Here is a 21,583-nt window from a genome sequence, read left to right as displayed (position 1 = left end):
CAGGCACATCACAACGAGGAACCAAACTAGCAGCGAGGATCGAAAACGGAAAACTTCCCGCCCAGCGGTTGTCCCTCCAGACAACCTCTATTTATACAAGTCCATGGTCACCCTGCCGCGTGTCGGCTATCGCGTGACTTGTGACTTTGGACTTTGGCGTCGGCGAGGGGAGGAGAGGAGGCTGACCTGCTGCATCGGTGCCCCTGCCGCCCTAGACGGGTCGTCCGCGAGGTCGATCTTTCCTCGACGATGCCTAGGTGTACGCCTCGTGGAGGAAGCGCTCGGCGGCGAGAGGAGGATGAAGAAGCTGCACGCCAAGGATGCACCGGAGTTCTTCAACCAGGTCATGGTGGAGCAGCCATTGCTCCCCTTCCTGATCCCGCTCGGCCTCTTCGCGTGGTTCCTCGAGCGCTGGGTCGTGCCCTTTCAGGTAGTTATTTGATATTCCCCTCATGCTGTTCAAACGAATTGGTTCATAGGTTGTAATATTCATCTGTATCAGAGTGCAGAATAGCCAAACCGTTAGTAGTGGAGCGCCGCTCCCGCAGGTCGCCCGAATGCCTGCGCTCCTGGATCCGTGGAGACCGGCGAGATGGTGCCGGAGGAGAGGGGCCAGTTGAGCGCGCGCCGTGGATACCGGCAAGGTGGTGCCGGATACCTTGCGCGCCCGCTCGCCGCCAGATGAAGGGGAAAGCGGCAGCGCCGAGGTCGCCGCCCAGCTCACCAAGAGCGGCATGTCCTCCTCGCCGTTGAGCACGCTCAGTCTCTGGTGCACAAGTATGGTGGCCACGATGCTTATTCGTAGCACCGGATGTCTGGATGGGCGACGCACCGAACAGGCTTCGGCGCGGCGCGCGTGATCAGTGATCAGTGAGGACTGAGGATACCAGGCTCGACGTCGCCGTCTGAGAGGCCGCAGGCGCGAGTTCCTCACGCATGGCCCCACCCGACGGCCGGCGCTACCGAGCCGAGACGACGAACCAAATTCCGAGCATTGAAGCGAAACTGGAATAATGCGCTCGATCGATTTCATTGTCTACTAGCTCTGTGGTCGTTTTGCAGTTGAGGTCAGTGCGAGTTTCTGCACATGCCGTCCAAGTTCCGCATGGCGTGCGCGACGGCGCGACACGACGCCGGCAAAGGCTTCGGGAACGAAGCCGTTTAATTGGCGTGCGTGGTGTCTACACCTTCAAGGACGACGCGTCCACGACGTGCGCGAGGGCGACGATAGCGACGACGGCGCCCGGCCTCAATGGCGTTTGCGACGACATCCTGTACCGTCAAAGTTTTCTAGACATTGGGCTTATCCCGTTTAGTTAGCAAGTCAGGTGGTCGACAGAATTCCCGCTGTTGATGTTACGCCGGAGTGATACGTTGACATGCTCAACGACACGTCCGTCGACATCGATTTGCCGTCGCTCATGGATTATAAACTGCAACAACGACATAGAGGAGGGACTCGAGGGCGATGATTTTGGGGAAGATGAAGACGAGGAAGGTGACTTGGAAGAGATAGAAGAGGGGGTGTTGTATGGGGCGGTGACCAAGGCGAAGGGGAGAGTGATCTGGACCGGCAACTACATCGAATTTGAGGACATGATCTTGATCAGGGCTTGGGAGGTGGTTTTGATGGATGCCGTGACCGGCACCGATCAAACCGGCAAAAGGTATTGTCAACGCATCGAGGACAAGTTCTTCCAATTGATGACACCTCTCTCTTCTACTCCAACTCGCTCCTACCGTTCACTTCAAGGCCGATGGGATAGCACCAAGACAGCGTGCATCCGGTGGGCCGGTTGCATCGAGGGCCGTGAGGAAATCGCCACCGAGCGGCATGCGCCGAGGAGAGCCGGGCCATGGCGGAGCTCATCATGGCGGAGAATGACGATGATGATGAACCCGACTCACATGGATGAGTTCCATCTTGAGTGGTGGAATGTGCGAAGATGGAGATCTTGACGCGAAGGAGGGAAGTTGGACGCGCTGCCATGTCTACCATGAGTGGTGCCCGAGGTGATGATGCTACGGCGAGGGGTGGCGGTCATGTGGATGCGCCGGCAACCGACGGTGATGCTTGATGATGTGATGTTTGATCCTCTTTTGGTGTCGTGTTTCATGTATGATTGAGTACTTTGAACAATCTGTTTACATGATTATGTTGCTACATTTGAATATTATCGGATGATTTGCATAAACCATGTGTTTCCGGTTTTAGTTTGCGGGCTGACAAACTATCGCGCAGCCCAGACGTCTGCAGCTAGCAAAACGAGTTTAGGATGACCTGGATACGCGTATTTGAGATTTTTGGTTTGGGGTGTCTGCTAGAGATGGTCTAGAGCAAACCTCTCGTGAGCTGAAGTAGCAGAGCTAATGGCTGGGAAATCAAATCCTGGCCGTGGGCTTCTCGTCAAAAAAAAAATCCTGGCCGTGGGACGTTCAGCAGTGTGTCCGATTCGTATTGAAATCCAAAAGATACCGATTCGTGTTCATGTGGAACTGTATATGTGATCGACAGAATACGGTCTCTCTCCCCTGACCGAATCAGACAGCTTGTGTTATTTCATCCTTAAAAACTTACGAGTTGGCATTATTTGTGTGCGCAACGCTGATTTTTGACCTAGGGTGGGTCAGATTATAGTGCATAGCTTCTCCTTCCTGCCGCCAGAGGACGTGGATACGGCAGCCATCATGTCCGGAGACACGTTGTCATCGTCCAGCGAATTCCAGATGCCGGAGCGAACTTCTCGGTCTGCGACACAGGACTGCAAGCAGCCGTCGGAGCTTCCATGGGCGTCGCTGCAACACGATTTGGTTCGTCTTGTGGCGTCTCGCTTGCTGGCCCAAGACTGGTTCGACTACGTAGGCTTCCGATGCGTCTGCGCGCAATGGCGCTCTGCCACGGACTGCCCGCGTGGCCGCGGCGTGGCCGACGTGCGGTTCCACCCACGGCGCTGGATGATGTTCCCGGAGGGCCGCGGCCTCTACCCCGGCCACCCCGACCTTGGAGACCACATCCGTTTCTTCAACCTAGACTCCGGGGCGTTCGTCCGGGCCAGGCTTCCGCTGTTCGAGGACCACAGCGTTCTCGACTCGATCAATGGCCTTCTCCTCCTCCAGCGGGACGACGACACGGCGATCCGGCTCCTCAACCCTTTCACGCACGACATCGTCGACTTCCCACCGCTCAACACCCTTGCTACCGTGCTGGGGCTACAGAGCTTGAGGTCTGTATCTACTTCGGCTACTTTCTTGCCACAGGGCATCACTGTCATGCTTGTCTTCAATAACTCGGTTTACGCCGCCGTTGCTACACCCCAAGACGAACAATGGACTATGGTAAGCTGGATGGCCCCGATTCCACAATCGTATGGGCCAGTGCAGATACAAGATAGACTATACATGGCTAGTAACGTTCTTATCTATGGAAGCGATACGAATATTTACGAGATGGGGGCACACCTGCTGGATGGGCCAAAGCTGATCACCGTTTGCCCCAGAGAAAAACTTTTCAGTCCTCTCTACCTGGTAGAGTATGACTCAGAGGTCATAGTGGTCGGATACACTGACGCGTATTCATCGAGCCTTGTGGCTTACAAGCTCACGGATATTGTCATGGGAGTGTTCACTACTCCTTTAACAAGCATCGGAGACAAGACTATCTTCCTAGGAGGAGGAAGGAATTTGTGTGTCTCTTCCAAGGCGTTGCCTACTGCCGTGGGTGACACTATTGTCTGCTACCGTCCAAGTAACCGTTGTTTTGGGCAATTCCACCTCGGTAGTGGCACATGGTCGCAACCATTCGATGAATGCAGCCTAAATGGCATTCAGCATGGTCCTTGGAGCCTTATCCGTCATGTATTAACATGTTGCTATCGTAGGTACTGGTATGTATGTGTCTTTGCTTCAACTAATGTAATTATTATCCAGGTATTTAGTTCGTTTAAGTACCATCTTTAAAAAAAAACTTTTTCCTCTTATTAGGAATAAGGGGACAATGTATTCTTGGGGAGATATTTCATCGTACAAGTGGAAGGTCAAGGTTGAGTTCCGTGACGGGGTAAAGTCTCTTATTCCTATTTCTCTATGGTATGCTAACAATATATAATGCATAAATGTCAATTTCCTAGCTCCTGAAAAAAAAAACACGCCGACCCCGTGAGCTAATTAATGACCAAATGGTTCTATTATAGTATTCAGATATATCTATTAGAGCATGGTAAACAATTATGATATAATAACTTCTATTTAACATGTTTCTTCTTAGAAAAGGAAAACCCATGGTTATACGAAAACAACACCTAATCATTAAATTAGTTTGGAAAGAAACCACACTTGCTGGGTCATATGATTCCGATAAAATGACGTCCAACGAAGCATTACTTGTAGATAGAGAGATGCTCTTGGCAGCTACCCTATCAATGACACTCTTCATCTGAATTTTTACAATATCCTTAAGCTTGTCATGTGAAAGAGGCTCAAATATCACAACCTCACTCAGTCTGTTCAGAAACTCAGGCTTAAAGTTTCCATGAACCTGCACCAACAGATACATATGTATGTGGCACAGTGGCGGTCAGTAGGTTACTAGAGCCTTAACAGCAACACACCATCATATGTCAGTCGTATTCACAAACCTTCTTCATCACATGGTTCCTTGCATATTCCATTGTACTTTCTCCAGCCATTCCTAATGTTAGGTGTTCTGCTCCTAGGTTTGAGGTCATGATGATGATAGTATTCTTGCAATCTACGGTCCGGCCTTTGCCATTAGTCAACACACCATCCTCAAGAACTATGGTGAGTACGCCAACATGGAGATGAACCGGAACGAGGGTGCCCTCTCTCACCGTTGGAACTTGATCAACGCGGCGTGTAGCAAGTTCCATGGCTACTATAAAAAGATCAAGGCACGGAAGGAGAGCGGCAAGACAATGGTGGATTGGGTATGATCTACGCCCATCTTATTTGATGATCCATCTTGTTACATATCTATTTGATGATCCATCTTGTTACATATCAAATGATGATCCAACTTGTTCTATATCTATTTGATGATATATCTTGTTACATATCTATTTGATGATCCATCTTGTTACATATATCAAATGATGATCCATCTTGTTACATATCTATTAGATAATCCATCTATTTTCATATCTATTTGATGATCCAACTTGTTTCATATCTTGTTTTGCATCATGTATTGTTAGATGCTCCAAACCCTCGAAATGTACAAGCACCAACACGAGGACAAAGACTTCCCCTTCATGCATTGCTACAACAAGCTACAAGGTTGCAATCCTCGACAAGCAAGACATGAAGATCGAGTTGGAGAGGGAGAGGGTGCAGGCGGCGAAGATGGAAGCTCACGCCGCTGCCATGAAGGCCACCAACGAAGCGACGCAGCTATCGTTGGCCAAGATGTCTCAAGAATCCAAGATCTTGATGGCCGACATGGAGAAGATGGACCCGTTGGCGCGGGCATGGCACAAGATGTACCGCGAGCGCATCGGCCAAGAGGTGATGGTGGCGCGAGCTGCGTTGGCGTCTCCCCCAACACCGTCCACGTTCATGTCTCCCTCGGCACCGTCCACGTTCATGTCTCCCCCGGCATCTTGGACGTTCATGCCTCCGGGGCTGCGACGGAGCTACCGCAGGGGGCTCGCCGCCGATGAGGAAGTCGTCGAGGTTGATCCACCCATGACCTCGTTCATCTGATCATCTAGCTTGGAAACCATTTTTTTTTTGCGCCGAAGACGATGATCTGGTGGCCGTGTGTTGGCCCAAACTTCATATTCGAAAACCTATTCGAGTTTGGTGACCATGTGTTGGCTCAAACTTTAAATTTATAAACTTATTCGAATTTCTATGCTTTTGTTTGAGTTTTCAAATTCAAATTATCTATTGAAGCTGTCGTATAAGGTGCGCCGGTGTGGGAGCAGCTCCCCCAAATAGAGGATGCTGTGCAAACGTCTCCCATACGACAGTACCGGCGCCTCTACCGGCGACTATTTGGAGGGCACCGGTGAAGATGCTCTTACCATCCTGGTAGAAAATCCCCAATTACCCCGGATGCTCCGCAAGGAGTTCGTTCTATTTGGCAGGCCTATCTCCGTCTAGTCAGAACGTCGCGCCGGTGTCCAGTGCGGCAGCCGGCAGGGCAGGGCTGAAGTGGCTGGACACGACGCGCGAGTCCAGAAGCTCGACGATGCGCGGGAGCGTGGTGCAGCGGGGCACCTTGTACTGGTTAATGGAGGCGCCGCGTGAGATAGCATCATCCATGAACTCCTCGAAGGTGCCGGGACGGACGACGCGGATCTCGAGCGGCCCAATGGAGCCGTCCACCACCCGGCTCTGCCTGTACACTATGCTCAGAGCCTCCTCCATCTCGAGGCAGCACCCGTCGAGGGTCTCCTTGTCCACCGCGGCGCCGGTGACGAGCAGCTCCCAGTAGATGATGTAGTGCCCCGGGATGCGCCTGGTGCACGCGTGGCTGGTGTACTCCGCCACGGACGCGCCGCGCGGGCGGAGCAGCGCCGAGGCCCGGTCCACGGCGCGCTGCAGCTCCGCCTCGTCCGTCTTGTCGAGCTCGATGGACAGCAGCACGTTCTTGCGGCGCACGACCTGGAACTGCGGCGCCGCGTTGTGGAACCCCGCCACGCGGAGCACGTCGCCGACGCGGTACCGGTTCAGCCCGGCGTAGGTGGTGATCACCAGCTCATACTCGCGCCCGTCCTCCACGCGGGCGAGGTCCACGAGCTTTCTGGACGCCGCCTCGCCGTCGTCGTCGTCGTCCACTGGGAGGAACTCGAAGTAGCCCATGTTGGGCATGACGGTGTACGCCACCTCGGACAGGTCGCAGAGCGGGCGGAGGTTGATGCCGAAGTAGCATTCCGAGGATCCGTACGTGCCGCTCACCAGCGGCAGGTTGCCGCAGTAGTGTCGCAGGATCGGGATGTACTGCGCCATGGCGCCGGTGACTATGACGTCGACGTACTTGGTGTTGGGCCAAACGCGGGTGACGATGCCGGCCCAGTCGCCGTTGCAGCACTCGTCCCGTACGAACCGGGACAGCTCGGGGTCCGGCCGGATGATGCCGGCTACCGCCTGGCGCACGGAAGCGTCGGTGACGCGTGGGGTGAGAGTGCCGGCCTCGATGTCGGCGGCGAGCTGCTCCCAGTTGAGCTGGAGGAAGCGGATGGCGCGCAGGAGGCCGGCGGCGAAGACGGCACCGAGGAGGAGCACGTCGTGGCGCTGGCACAGGCCGCACAGCATCTGCGCGTACATGCTCTGGAACACGTCCGCGCAAAGGAAGGCCGCCGTCGGGCTGGTGTAGCTGCGGTAGGGTCTGTACGGACGCTTCTTGAGCTGCTCGTTCTTGTAGTAGGTCGTGAGGACAGGGCGCGCCATGAGGCCACTCGGCGTCCTCGTCTCCGGCTTCACGAAAAAGAAGTAGAGCCCCTTCCCCTTGTCAAGCCCAGGCATGTACCTACGGGAGTAGGAAACATGGACTGAGCAGGGCATCGATCACAGCTGATAATTGTTGAATGGAAATGAGTGCCCGCTCCTTCGTGGACGTACAAGTTCATAACCGCCATGAAGATGCTGGAGAGCATCTGGCGCCGGTCGTGCTCGTCCTCGACGGTGGGCATCAGCTTGCACTCGCCGGCGGATGTGCCCGAGCTGGTGAAGAACTCGGAGACGGGGCGCGTCGACAGGACGGGCGATCGGTCTCCGTTGGCAATGCGCTGGATGTACGGCTGCAGGGCGTCGTACGACACCACCGGCACCTTGGCCCGAAACGTGGCGCGGTCGGTGCGGCCGTCGAGGCCGCAGTTGCTGAGGTACTCCGTGCCTGCGTTCCGGGCGAGGATCTCGGCCAAGACGCGCTCCTGCACCGACTCCACGTCAGAGGTCATCTCCTCGATGCACCGGAGCTTCTCGGCGTCCTTCGCGTTCGCCGCCTCCGCGGCCGCCGGCGATGAGACCGCGCTCCCGAGAGTTGCCGCCATTGGCTCGATCCGGAACACTGACCAAAAATGCGAGCTTAGCGAGAGCTAGTAGCTGAAGAAATATTCGTGAGTGCTAGTACTTGCTATTATGTGTCCTGTGCAACGCCTTTATATCTAGGGGAGATTGAGCTCGCCGATGAGGACACACTGCGCCGTGGCGTCCTTCGCGCGCGTTAATGGGTCACTGGCGCTCAGCAGCCACGCGGGCAAAGCTCTCCCAGCCGTTCTTTCCCACGCGGGCCAGCCACACTGAGCGTCGCCATGGACGCAAAATACGTGTTACTCACTGAATCTTACATCAATATCATGTTTTGCCTTTTTTTGCTAACTTGTCGAATGGCCCACGCACATGGAAGCCGGCACCATTTTTTCTCGTGTTAAATCATCATAAACTTTGTCGCCCTAGAGCTAGGATCAACGATCGAACAACTCTGATGAACAACGAACACAGACAGGGGTTTTGTGTTGCTCAAACTTCGATCTGCAACTTTTCTTCGATCCCTTCTTTCCTTTTATTCTCAGTACAAAGGAAAAAAAAAAACGTGTCCCATGATCCGTGGTGCTCGTGCCATCACACGTGCGTATCGTGATCCGCAGGACTCGCTCTAGGTTGTTACAAAGAACCATAGCTAAACACTAACTGAAAACGTCTAGAAACGGCAAGTCTATGCTGACAGAATACAACGCCTAAAACCTAGCAGCGGGGTTTATCATCAATAACCCCGTAAACTCAGTTGCTCAACTTTATTTTAACAATGCCAATCTTGTCGCGCAACTCCTAGAATCGAACACGCCCAAGGGTCTTCGTCACGATATCCACGAGTTGCTCGATCGTGCTAGTGAACTCGACAATGACCTTGACTTTGTGGACGTACTGCCGGATACATTGGTAGTGTACCTCAACCTGTGTGCTACGATCAAGGTATACACCCTCCAGAGTGAAATTGCAGATTTGTTGTCCACCTTGAGTGTCATCGGAGCTACTTCCTCTCCGGTGAGATCTACAAGTAGACGAGAGAGCCAGATGCCCCGGCATGCCGTTGTTGTAGCCACGATGTACTCTGCCTTACATCACGATGTTCTTTTTCTCAAGTGGCCCATGCACATGGAGGCCGACACTATTTTTTATCGTGTTAAATTATTCTAAACTTCAGGGGAACTCTTCTAATATAGGATATAAAATGAAATCCCACCTAATTAAGTCCTAGTTATTGTTCATTTTGTGTTTCTTGGTGTAAAATTTTAAATTTTAACACTACAAAACACAAAATGAACTACAAGTGCTACGAGTTAAGTGGGATCCTACTTACATATCTATTCTAATCAGTTGATCGTCTGATTAAATACAACCCCTGCGTCATAGATTCTAGCTGCGTGGTAATTAAGCAATGGACAAATTATTGTTGGGGAAGTGGAATAATGCATGGTAAGCAAGGTGCTAGACATAAGTCCCATTTTCATGAAATCCCTGGTGTAACGCCATGATCATGATGCACGGTTGAATCTCCAATTCAAATGAAAAATAAGAGTGAAACTTGCGAAGGAGCACATATTTCATTATTTTTCAGGGGAATGATCTAGGATGCACACACGGCAACTTTATTTGAGGTAGTGCGCAACAAATAGCTGTAGCACGAGAAATCACCAGCAAGTCGTTGTAGTATAGTGGTAAGTATTCCCGCCTGTCACGCGGGTGACCCGGGTTCGATCCCCGGCAACGGCGTTTTATCTTTCTGCACGTTGTCCTCCTCGCACAACCTGCTAATCTGTTTTTATCTTGGGCTGCAACCTGTGTTTCTCCGCTATTTTTTTATCGTGTTGGCGCCGAGCTGCTAATCTCTTCCTTTGTGCTGTCACATCTAAATCCCAATCACCACCATATGATCGATGGGCAACCTATGTTCCCCTATGTTTTCTTTCTTTTCGTCTATAGTGCCTAGCTTGTGATGTGTACAATTGTCTGGCTCAAATCTTCCTAAAAACTTGATGGTATACCCAACCCCCAAAATCTTAATATGTGTTTGTTGGGATCTTATTTTGTTTATCCAAAATTTATAAATTCTACCTTCCTAGAAACCATTACTCCCTCCGACTCAAGGCTTAGGGCGTATATTACTTTGCACATCGATTAAGAAGACTCCCCCGCGAAATTTGTTTCCAAACATACCCCTAATTACTCGGCGGCCCAACCGGCCACGTTCTTCTTCCCTCCCGCATCCATACCTTATCCCAACCACCCACCATTCCCCACCACTCCTTCCCACCCGCATCAGAGCTACCCATGGCTCCACACCAATCCTACCATGTTGCAGCCTCGCCCCTAGCCCGACGCCGCCAGCACGAGCTGCCTCGCCCCAGGCCAGAGACGCCGTCGGCACGAGCTGCCTCGCCCCCAGGCCTGACGTCGCCGGCACGAACTTCCTCATCCGCAAGCCCGACGCCGCCGGCACGAGATGCCTCGTCCCCAGGCCCGATGCCGCCCTTAGTCACCAATTTTTATAAAATTAAATTATTCGAATTTCAAATGGAAAATTTAATTATTTTATCATATCTTTAATTCCATTTATGAGTCCTTTAAGGCGGATTTTTTTTTTTGCAAAACCAGCTTTACAGGGCGGTTTCTGCAAAACCAGCTGTGCACATAGTCATAACTACATATACGCTCAATGCAGTTCATCATGCATGTGTATGAACTAGGTAAAGTACAGAATGTACAATCTTCTAGCTTTCGAAAAGTTGCTACAACTCGCTGCGAGCTATCAAATTAGACCAGACAGAAATAAACAGAAGAGTGTGAAATTCCATAGTTGTTTCAGGAATTATAGTGACAATGTTCACTCCCAGACCTTTGATATTTTATTTGGAGGGGGAGTTTTGCTTTTTGCACACTAAACTGGTGTACATAATTTATATTCATTTAAACTCTGCGGAACTGACTGGTATATCTTGAATCTGAAGTCTGTACTGTGCTCCTTCCACAAAAAAAAAAGTGTTGGCATAAAAAAAATCTCATTCATTTTGTGACTATGTCAATGACTATTGTTTGATTTGGTATCAATTATTTGTCCATTCTTCTAGTCATTTTTGTTGTTATTTGCTGACGCGACACTACCTTCTAGTGGAATAATTCAAAGTATACATCAAATATTTAAACGTAGTATATTTTTGTGCCTGAGATGATCATTTTTCTCTCTACTATAACCACTACTTTTTGCATGTTCATCACGATGTAGGCGCATATTCTTGCCCTTTTTTTGCATAAGCTACACTGATAACTCGACAAGTGGTTCCTTTTTTGCCTTGTGAGTTTTCAGTGATAAATTGATTGAAAGTGTGGCAATGGCAATAATAGCATTAGCATCCAATTCATACTTGGTCCATATATTCGTGAAATCACTATCTTTATGGCAACACGTGCCATCAGGATTTACTCGGTGAAACTGAAGATGAAGAGTCTACTTTGAATAAGAGATCTCTACGGATGACCTTATGGCGCGCCACCTAGATAGCCCACAAAGACACACACACTTGTAAATAATCTACGTGGCTAAGAGCATCTATAGCATACCCCTCAAATCGCAGACCTAAACGCATGTTTACAGGCCGGGAGGATGCATATGCGGGCTGAAAAAAGCCTCCCGAGAGCAGATACGGCAACACGAACTGTATTTTTTTTAAATGAGTCATTGAGCATTGCAATTCAATCTGGATCATCCAAAATGCGGCACAATTCAACATTGCAATTCATGCTACATTGCAATTCATATTCCTAAACTAACAAAATGTGCTGGCACTACATGTTACATAGCAAAATTGGGCTCGGGATGCTCACCCGAGCCTAATGTCGTGGCTGCGACGTTGCGAATGCGGCGGCGCGACCTTCACTCATCGTCGCTCACGAGGTCCTTGTACGACTGCTTTTGCGATCTGCTGCCACTCCGTCGCCTTCTCGGCTTTGTGGCGGCTCGCCGCCTTGACGAGATCGACAATGGCGGGGAGTTCCGCATCAGTAACGAAACCTCAGCGCGAAAGGGTCGGATTGTCCTCCACCACAGCGAGGAGGGTGGGGAGGTCCACGTTGTCGAACATACTGTAACTCTAACTAGCAACCTAACACAAAGCCCACAAGACCATACAAATTTTGAAATTTGGGATGAACTAGGGTTTCACCAATACTAGAAAAAATAGGTCTAATAAGACAATATTTGCGGACAAATTCATGAGATCGAAGGAGAATACTAAAGGGGAGAGATGGAGACCAAACATTCAGTGGAGAAAGCTTCAGATCTAGGGGATTTTGGTGAAGGATTTGAGAGGGAGAGAGAGATGTGGGCGCGCCATGCTTCTTTCTAGGTCAGGGTCTCAGGGGGTAAGTGGTAGGTGGAGCCGTGAGGGGTCAGGGGCGGCCCACCCCACTTGAAATATTCCAAGAGGGTAGTCTACCGTGAAGAGGGTAGCGCCCCAAAGAACGTCGCTACTAAAAAGGGTCAGATTTTGGATATTTTTCGAAATAGGGTCAAATCGTGCCGAACTTTCAAAAAATGGTAAAATTTGTCGAAATTGACTCCATGTGCACCAACAACACACCAAGAGATGACCATATGCCACAACCTTATTGAAAGAGACGGTGGTCCTCCTCATCTCACCTATCTCAGCTTTAGGAACAACGGAGAGGTGAAGGAACCCTAAGCAGCACCAGATCTGGTTGTCTAGATCCAACAATCCATTCCAAACTAACAGCATCATGCCAACACGCCACTACAGCAACTGAAAATCTAGACTACTTTCTACATCATGTGATGCACTTTCTCTACCACGCCAATCGACTACGCCGGTGGGCGGCTAGGCCTCTATTGATGTCTCTCAATGGGAGGGTGGTAGAGTCAATAAGGGGGAGGGGAGAGGAGTTGGGGTGTCCGAACCAAATCATGTAAGGTTTGACTAGAAATATGACACCTTCCTAGAGAGGGTCTTTTTGAGTGTCGTTCCCACCCTGTTGGGAGTCCTCTCCCATGTGTTGTTTGCCACACTCTGGAACTAGTGGGAGAGCTTGAGGTATGTTTTGTTGGATAATTAGGCACAATTTCCATGATTAATTCCAGAATATAAAACATGATGACAACAACTACTAACATATGAAACTCGAACATACTAGATGTATTAATCAACATGAGTAGCAGCAGCACAAACGGTAAAGCATCCATCGCTAAACAGATCGAGATATGTCGCACGTACCGATCTGGTGGAGGTGGCGGTGGAGGTGTAGTAGATGATGTCGCGGCAGTAACGTTGTTGATGACAACGTTGTTGACGACAGGGACGACGGGTCGAAGTAGACGGCGTTGAAGACGACGGTAGGCAGCACCGCCCGACTTGGACGGAAGGCGACCCGTGATGAAGAGCTTGAGCGAGCCGCGCGAGCGCTTCCCGTTGCGGTCGAAACCCACCGGCGGGCAGCCGATCGGCAACACCGTAGAGCCGGGAACAACTAGGGCTGCGGCTGGCCCCGGTCCCTCGCAGCGACGGCCCGCAAAGCCTTCGGTCACACGTCCGATGCTGTCGCAAGGGCGTGCCACCTGACCTATACCCGGTCGGGAAGGTGTTGGATGATGCCTCGCTTAGTTTCCTGCATGGCATACACGTGAACGTTAAATACGAGCCTCGATCGGCTCTCGAGTTGTCCCGTGAATCGGCTCAAAGAGCCGATCCACCCATGATTCGCACGAGGTGCACGAATATATGGTGGTCCCGCTTGATCAAGATAAAGCTAATGCGATCTACAACGATTTAGGGTTTTCACCGCATAATCGGATCATCCTACTCACGATTGGGCCTCGCGCTCGCGTACGGTGATCGTAAGCCGATCCTAGACAGGGCCTAAAAACCAACACGAGGTTGATCCCCGGAACATCCTGTCTAGGGCTAGCAAACTACACCCTACACGCCGCCGGATCCTCCAACCCTTTGTAAGGCCTAACTATTGCGGATATTAAACTAATCCTTGAAGAACAAGGAGCAACCGTAACGGATCGGATCTACTAAACAATAATCAAGCGGGGTGCCGCCCCTACACCTAAGATAGGTGTAAGGGCGGCTAGATGCATAAGGGTTGCACTACGACAGACATATGATACGAAGAACAATGCTAACCCTAACACATCTAAGATAACTACGTTGCTCGCCATCAAAAAGGCTTCAGCACGAGCAACGCATGAACAACGTAAATAAGCTTGTGCTGCCTAGATCGCAAGATGCGATCTAGGCAGCATGGTGCTTACCGGAAGAAACCCTCTAGACGAAGGAGTTGGCGATGCGCCGAGATTTGTTTGTGTTGAACGTTGGTTGTTTATTCCATAAACCCTAGATACATATTTATAGTCCAAAGGACTTTCTAATTCGGACGTGCACCTAACCGTGCACGGGTAAAACTCTACCTCCTAACCGACACGTATCCTACTATGGTACAGATACACGGGCAATTAGCCCAAACTTGGTACACAAGGCCGATTCATGTATTTCTTCTATGTATACATCTCCAAACCCATCTTGATCGCGGCCCACCTCTGATCCGGTCAAATTCTGGTGATAACACATGCCCCCCTGGTTTTGGAAATGACATTTCCAAAATCATTACGCTTTTCTTTCGTCGGGTCATGTCGTGGCAGAGCAGAACTGCCGCAGAATCCTTCATCATGATGCCTTGCCCTTTCCACTTCTCCACGTGGCCTGCGAAATTTTTCTGTTGGGCATCACTTCCTTGGAAACTGTTGTGCCATTGAATCTCCCTCATATCCCTTTTATTTAACCGTTCTAAACAGTTTGCTCCTCCTTCATCCTCCTCGCATTAGCACCCAAAAAACCCTGCTGTGCCACCATGTCTTCTTCCTCCTCCTCCTCCTCCGATCTTTCCTACGGGTCTTCCTCCTCCTGCGAGACGCCGGAGGACATCCGCGCCCCAGAAGAATGGGACCAGGAAGACCACGCCTCCTCCATCCGGTCCGAGGACGACCAATCCCCGACCGGCGGGGATGAAGATCTTCGGTTCCTCGCCGACGGGAACTCGGAGTCGGAAAGCGAGGACGACCGGTTCCCCGGGACGGCTGCCCCTCCTCTCGAAGAAGAGGAGGAGGAAGACGACGACGACTCCCTCGAGGGCTACCCGCCAGCGAAACGCCTCCGCATGTGGTGGGACGACGACAGCAGCGACGATGAAGAGGAGGATGAAGCTCCCGTAGAGGGCTATGGGAGCAGCGACGAGGAGCCCATCGGCAGTAGTGCCGATGAGAGCTCCGAGGATGACGACGAGGGCAGCGATGGCCCATAGATTAGGATCTACTAGTGTAGGACCAGCAGTAGTAGATTGGTCAATAGACCCTTCTTTTGTTCTTCCCTCTTTGAGCAATCGGCTCTTTCTCTGTAAGAAATCCTGTTCATTAATGAAGAAGTTTCCCCAATTCGATTTTGCCAATTTCTTTTTAAACCGATTCTCAATGAGCCGATGGCAACGCATCGGTCTCTCATAATCCGCCCTTCATCTTTTCGACCATGAGGTGACTGCAATCTTGGTCAAAGCTCAAATAAGCCGATGTGAGCGCATCAAGCCTTCATGATCTATTCTTCATCCTTTCGATCAATGACTTTGAGCTCCGCCGGATCACCACCCTTGACGAAAACCGCGGCGCAGGACTAGCCGATGGCCACCCAATCGGCTTTCAAAAACAGAGCATCCACCAGGCCAGCCTGCCCCCGAGTCTCGCTCAAGGCGAAACGAGACGAGGGCACGCCATTCGGACAAATGGACCCGGGATAGATCATGTCCGAGAGAACTATCATGCGAGCCAGCCAGAGCCGATCACCCCTCCTCCATTGAAAGTCGATATTGCAGATGATCACACAACGGCTCAGAAGTAGAACTCCTCTGACACAGAGCTAGAGATCCTTGTGTCTTGCACATGCTACTGGTAGATTCCATAGCGGCTTTGTCCCTTACATATCATGCGAAATATGTATTTTTTTTTACGGGCCGATTTTTCTATCGGCCCCCAATATCTCACTGCACATGTATCGCACATGCTCATCTGATTAGGTGCCCCCCGAGCCGATTCTATTAGGTAACTGCTGAAATCGGCTTCTGTGATTAGCCAAGGTTTTACTACACATGTTCATCCGATTAGGTGCCCCCCCCCCCGAGCCGATTTTGTCAGGGAACTGCTGAAATCGGCTCTGTGGTTAGCCAAGGTGCTATGTGTGAACATCGGCCCGGTTAAGAACAGTGTTGACTTCTTCCAGCCCATCAGCCGACGCAAACCCATTACCTCATTGTCCATTAGGCTGGCGCCCCTAAACAGAATGGATGGTGAGGATAATTTTGGCCGATTGCTGGAATCGGCCTCCACGTTGCTTGCTCGATGAAGGTTTTGTAATGTTCCTCCATAGATCCTTGGGGCCGATCACCTGGATCGGCATCACCACGTTCGTCCATCGATGTTTGCTTTTGTTACACGGTCAGTCCGGTGGATAAAACCAGCCTAACCCCGTTCTTTGTCACGTCGATGCGCTTGCAGTCATCCAAATTGATGCTTGAGAGTGGCTCTTGGCCCGATGTCTCCCAGACGTCCATGCCGGCCGTTGAAATCTCGGCTGAATCATCTGCGTGGACGACCTCTACTTCATCTTCATCCCACTGTATCAGGCATTGGTGCATCGTGGATGGAATGCAACAGTTGGCGTGGATCCAATCTCTCCCTAGTAGGACAAGCATAGGTGCTCTTGCTTGTCGACAATAAAGAACGTCGTAGGGACGGTTTTCCTTCCTACGGTCGGATCCACGTTCAGTAACACCTTGTGCGTCGGATGCTTGGCCGTTGAAATCGCTCGGTGTCACATTGGTCCTGATCGGATCCGAGCTAGAGCGTCCCAACCGACGTAGCATGGAGTATGGCATAATGTTGACTGCCGCTCCGGTGTCCACCAACATCTTGTTAACAGGCTGCCCATTGATGTATCCTCGCAAGTACAGGGCCTTCAGATGCCTGTAACTTCTTTCTCGTGGCTTCTCGAAGATGACCGGCCGTGGGCCGCAGTCAAGTTGTGCCACAGATGCTTCGTCTAATCCTGGAGCACAAAACTCTGTTGGAAGGATGAAGACCATGTTTGTGCCAGCCGATGTCTCATCATCGGCTTCCCTTTGCTTGGGGCGCCACTCTTTTCTTTGTGGCCGACCTTCTTCGTCCAGGGTTCGCTGAATTTTGGCGGCCAAATCAGGCCGTGCCTTCCTCAACGTGTGCAGGTATAACCTTTCAGCTTCTTCCAACCCACGTAGACGCTGAACCCTTCGTTTCTGGGAACGGCTGAGTCCATCAGGGCACCACCTTGGCCGATGATACTTGTCTTCTTCATCATCGTCCTCTAGTTCCTCGAGATCTTCCACCCGAGCGGACTCAGCATGCTTGTTCCGAGGCGGGAGAGGCCCTAGACGCTTGAACACGGACACGTTAGCTGCATCCTCCTTCTTCGTTTGCATTCTGGGCAGTTGCCGATTGTAGGCAATCGGCTCATTCCTGAATCCCAGCAGTGTCTGAAGAAGAGGCAGTCCCAATGCCTATCCACGTCGTCTTGCTCCCTCGACTTTCCCTTGGCGTGGCGCTCATATCGCTCCTCGTCGTGATCATGCCGACGACGTCTCCTGTCGTCCCTAGCCAGACGATCTTTTTCATCATCGTCGTTGTATCGTCGGCGTTGGTCATACTGACTCACATACTTGTTGAGGAGGTGATCGGAGAGAGGTCGCCGATATCTTATGTTCTTCACTTCTCCCTCTCGTGATGTAGCGCTTGCCGTCGTGGCGGAGCCGATCGCGTGGAGCGGCTTCCTCTGTGTCTTTGCTATGAGAGCAGCTCGCTCTCATCTCTCGTCCTTACCGAGTGGTGCCCGAGTCTCACCATGTTGATATTGCACGAGAAATCTGGCTGGCACCCTCCATGGTAAGTATACTCCACCATGTTAATGGCGGGGAAGGGGTGTGTGTCGACCTTCATGGCATACTGGTTGAAAATTAGCCGCCCTTTTTCTATCGCCATTTGGATCTGCTGACGCCACACCCTGCGGTCGTTAGTGGTGTGGGTGAACGTGTTATGCCACTTGCGGTATGGCTTTCCGTTCAGCTCCTGCACCGTGGGGATCTTGTGGCCTTCGGGTACCTTTATATGCTTCTCCGTGAGTAAGAGATCGAAAATCTGCTCGGTTTTGGTCACGTCGAAGTCGAACCCTTTTGGAGGGCCTTGTGGCTTAACCCATTTGCGGGACACGGGGCTTGTCGCCCGAGTCCATTCGGCCACTGCTACCTCTCGATCTCCCGCAGCACCTTCATCCTCGTCTGCCTCAACCAGGGCCACCGCACGCTTGAATTTGTCCTGGTAAACATCTGGGTGGCGTTGTTCATATGCTGACAGCTTCTGCACCATGTGCGCCAATGAAGGGTAGTCTGCTTGGGAGGCCACGTCCTTGATCGATGATGAGAGACCCACCACCGCCAACTCGATTGCTTCTTTTTCACTTACGTGAACCGAATAGCATCGGTTCCTAACGGTCCTGAAGCGCTGGATGTATTCGACACTCGTTTCCCCGCGCTTCGTCGTACTTGTGCCAGATCGGCAATGCCGGCCTCGGAAGCCTCCGAGTGATACCGCTCATGGAACCGCTCTTCCAACTGCTTCCAAGTCCGGATTGAGTTCGGTGGCAGCGATGTGTACCACCCGAAAGCCGATCCTGTGAGGGACTGTGCGAAGAACCTCACACGCAGCTCGTCTGATGCTGAGATCGTGCCCAGTTGTGCCAAATATCGGCTCACATGCTCGATGGAGCTGGAACCATCTGATCCACTAAACTTTGTGAAGTCAGGGAGCCGATATTTGGGTGGTAGCTGGATCAATTCGTACTCGTTGGGGTACGGCTTGGTGTAGCCGAACGTCTTCCTTTTCGGCATCATGCCGAATTGATCTTTCAGAATTGTACAAATCTGATCCGCGGTGATGGCTGAAGGTGTCGAACCCTGAAGATTCGCCGGGGTGGCATACTTAGCCAGCCATGCTTGCTTTTCCAGTTCTGAGCCAAGCTGCAGGAGCTGAGCTCCGGAGGTTTGTCGGAGTGGCGTACTTAGCTAACCACGTTTGCTTCTCAAGATCTGCTCCCGACGTCCCTCCCCGCCGTTCCGGAGGCCCCTGCTGTTGCGGCTCGGTTCGAGAGTGCCCGAGTGCACTGCAGTCCGGCACGTATGCGCACGTGTATCCGTGCGGGATCTCCTTGGGCGCCTCAGGTAGGAATTGGTAGTCACTAGGATCACCACCAATCTTGTAGACGACGTATGCCGATGAGTTCGGCACTTCTGGTGCTGCCAACGCGAACGGCATCGGCGGACGGGAGTGGAGTGGCATCTCCCCTTTGTAGGTCCCCAGAGCTGGTCCCGACGGAGAATACTGATGGCTCATGATTTCCTGGATCACGCGCAGAGCGACACGCTCCAAAGTGTTCACCAGGCTCTCGTAGTGGCGGTGCAGCGAATGAGCCACCATGAAGTTGATCTCTCGGCGCAGCGACCTGGTGCGTTCTTCCGACGGGGTGGACAGGTCCACTCCATCGAGCGCGCCTTCAGGTGAGAACCCCTTCCACATGATGCCATGGGAGCGGGTTCTGTGGAAAGAGCCGATGAGGTCGGCTTCGAGGACTGCCTTGATCTCGTCATGCTTCTTTTTGAGCTCGTCAGTCAGATCCTCGTACTTGACCGGAGTGCTTTCCGCCATCTCGGATGTAGATGGCGATGCGGTGGATGTCGAAGAGTGTCCCACCGGGCGTGCCGAGAATGTGTTGCGGTCGAAACCCACCGGCGGGCAGCGACCGGCAACACCGTAGAGCCGGGAACAACTAGGGCTGCGGCTGGCCCCAGTCCCTCAGAGCGACGGCCCGCAAAGCCTTCTGGTCACACGTCCGATGCTGTCGCAAGGGTGTGCCACCTGACCTATACCTGGTCAGGAAGGTGTTGGATGATGCCTCGCTTAGTTTCCTGCATGGCATACACGTGAACGTTAAATACGAGCCTCGATCGGCTCTCAGGTTGTCCTGTGAATCGGCTCAAAGAGCCGATCCACCCATGATTCGCACGAGGTGCACGAATATATGGTGGTCCTGCTTGATCAAGATAAAGCTAATGCGATCTACAACGATTTAGGGTTTTCACCGCATAATCGGATCATCCTACTCACGATTGGGCCTCGCGCTCGCGTATGGTGATCGTATGCCGATCCTAGACGAGGCCTAAAAACCAACACGAGGTTGATCCCGGAACATCCTGTCTAGGGCTAGCAAACTACACCCTACACGCCGCTGGATCCTCCAACCCTTTGTAAGGCCTAACTATTGCGGATATTAAACTAATCCTTGAAGAACAAGGAGCAACCGTAACGGATCGGATCTACTAAACAATGATCAAGCGGGGTGCCGCCCTACACCTAAGATAGGTGTAAGGGCGGCTAGATGCATAAGGGTTGCACTACGACAACATATGATACGAAGAACAATGCTAACCCTAACACATCTAAGATAACTACGTTGCTCGCCATCAAAAAGGCTTCGAGCACGAGCAACGCATGAACAACGTAAATAAGCTTAGGCTGCCTAGATCGCAAGATGCGATCTAGGCAGCATGGTGCTTACCGGAAGAAACCCTCTAGACGAAGGAGTTGGCGATGCGCCGAGATTTGTTTGTGTTGAACGTTGGTTGTTTATTCCATAAACCCTAGATACATATTTATAGTCCAAAGGACTTTCTAATTCAGACGTGCACCTAACCGTGCACGGGTAAAACTCTACCTCCTAACCGACACGTATCCTACTATGGTACAGATACACGGGCAATTAGCCCAAACTTGGTACACAAGGCCGATTCATGTATTTCTTCTATGTATACATCTCCAAACCCATCTTGATCGCGGCCCACCTCTGATCCAGTCAAATTCTGGTGATAACACTTCCCAAAAACCTAATTCGCCCTCTCCCGTACAGGATCGCAAGGACGAGTGGTTCCGGAGACCTGCTCTCCCGTTCGCCGATGCACGTCGGCGTGCGGGATGGAGTAGGCTACGATGGCGGCGCAAGCAGAGAGAGGTGGAAACCCTAACTCGTGTATTAGATATGTTTCTGCGGTAGCCGGGCAAGAGATTATATAGGCTCGGGAAACCCTAGGCAACGTGGGCCACGCCCACGTCTGATGACCCACAAGTATAGGGGGTGTATCGCAGTATCTTCGATAAGTAAGAACGTCGATCCCAACGAGGAGCAGAAGGTGTTGACAAGCAGTTTCGATGAAGGATTCACTGTAAATGCTCACGGACAAGTATTCGGGGGTTTTGATGTAACAGATGAATAAAGTACGAGTAAGTAAAGTGCGAGAGTAACAATTGCAGCGAGTGGCCCAATCCTTTTTAGCACAAAGGACAAGCCGGTTTGTTTACTTATAATGACCAAACGTTCTCGAGGACACACGGTATTTTAGTCTAGTGCTTTCGCTATATACGGCT

General features: G+C 51.5%; 1 protein-coding gene and 1 non-coding gene across 2 annotated transcripts; one reads left to right on the top strand and one right to left on the bottom strand.

The window, feature by feature from the left end:
* Window positions 1-6,120: 6,120 nt before the first annotated feature.
* On the bottom strand, window positions 6,121-7,919 carry LOC124660277 (indole-3-acetic acid-amido synthetase GH3.8-like). The gene is made up of 2 exons (XM_047198091.1): window positions 7,582-7,919; window positions 6,121-7,489 (listed from the first exon to the last, which is right to left on the bottom strand). The coding sequence occupies exons 1-2, from the start codon at window positions 7,917-7,919 to the stop codon at window positions 6,121-6,123; spliced, it is 1,707 nt and encodes a 568-aa protein (XP_047054047.1).
* A 1,744-nt stretch (window positions 7,920-9,663) lies between these two features.
* On the top strand, window positions 9,664-9,735 carry TRNAD-GUC. The gene has a single exon. It is a non-coding gene; the product is annotated as a tRNA-Asp (tRNA).
* The last annotated feature ends 11,848 nt before the right edge of the window (window positions 9,736-21,583 follow it).

Source organism: Lolium rigidum, chromosome 6 (genome assembly GCF_022539505.1).
Source record: "Lolium rigidum isolate FL_2022 chromosome 6, APGP_CSIRO_Lrig_0.1, whole genome shotgun sequence".
NCBI lineage: Eukaryota > Viridiplantae > Streptophyta > Magnoliopsida > Poales > Poaceae > Lolium > Lolium rigidum.
This window is presented reverse-complemented; position numbering and strand designations above follow the sequence as displayed.

Bases quoted from the DNA above. Each gene is read 5' to 3' on its own strand.
- LOC124660277 (XM_047198091.1), bottom strand. From the start codon at position 7,919: ATGACCTCTGACGTGGAGTCGGTGCAGGAGCGCGTCTTGGCCGAGATC. The intron at 7,490-7,581 runs GTACGTCCACGA...CTACTCCCGTAG, and splicing joins TTCATGGCGGTTATGAACTT to GTACATGCCTGGGCTTGACA.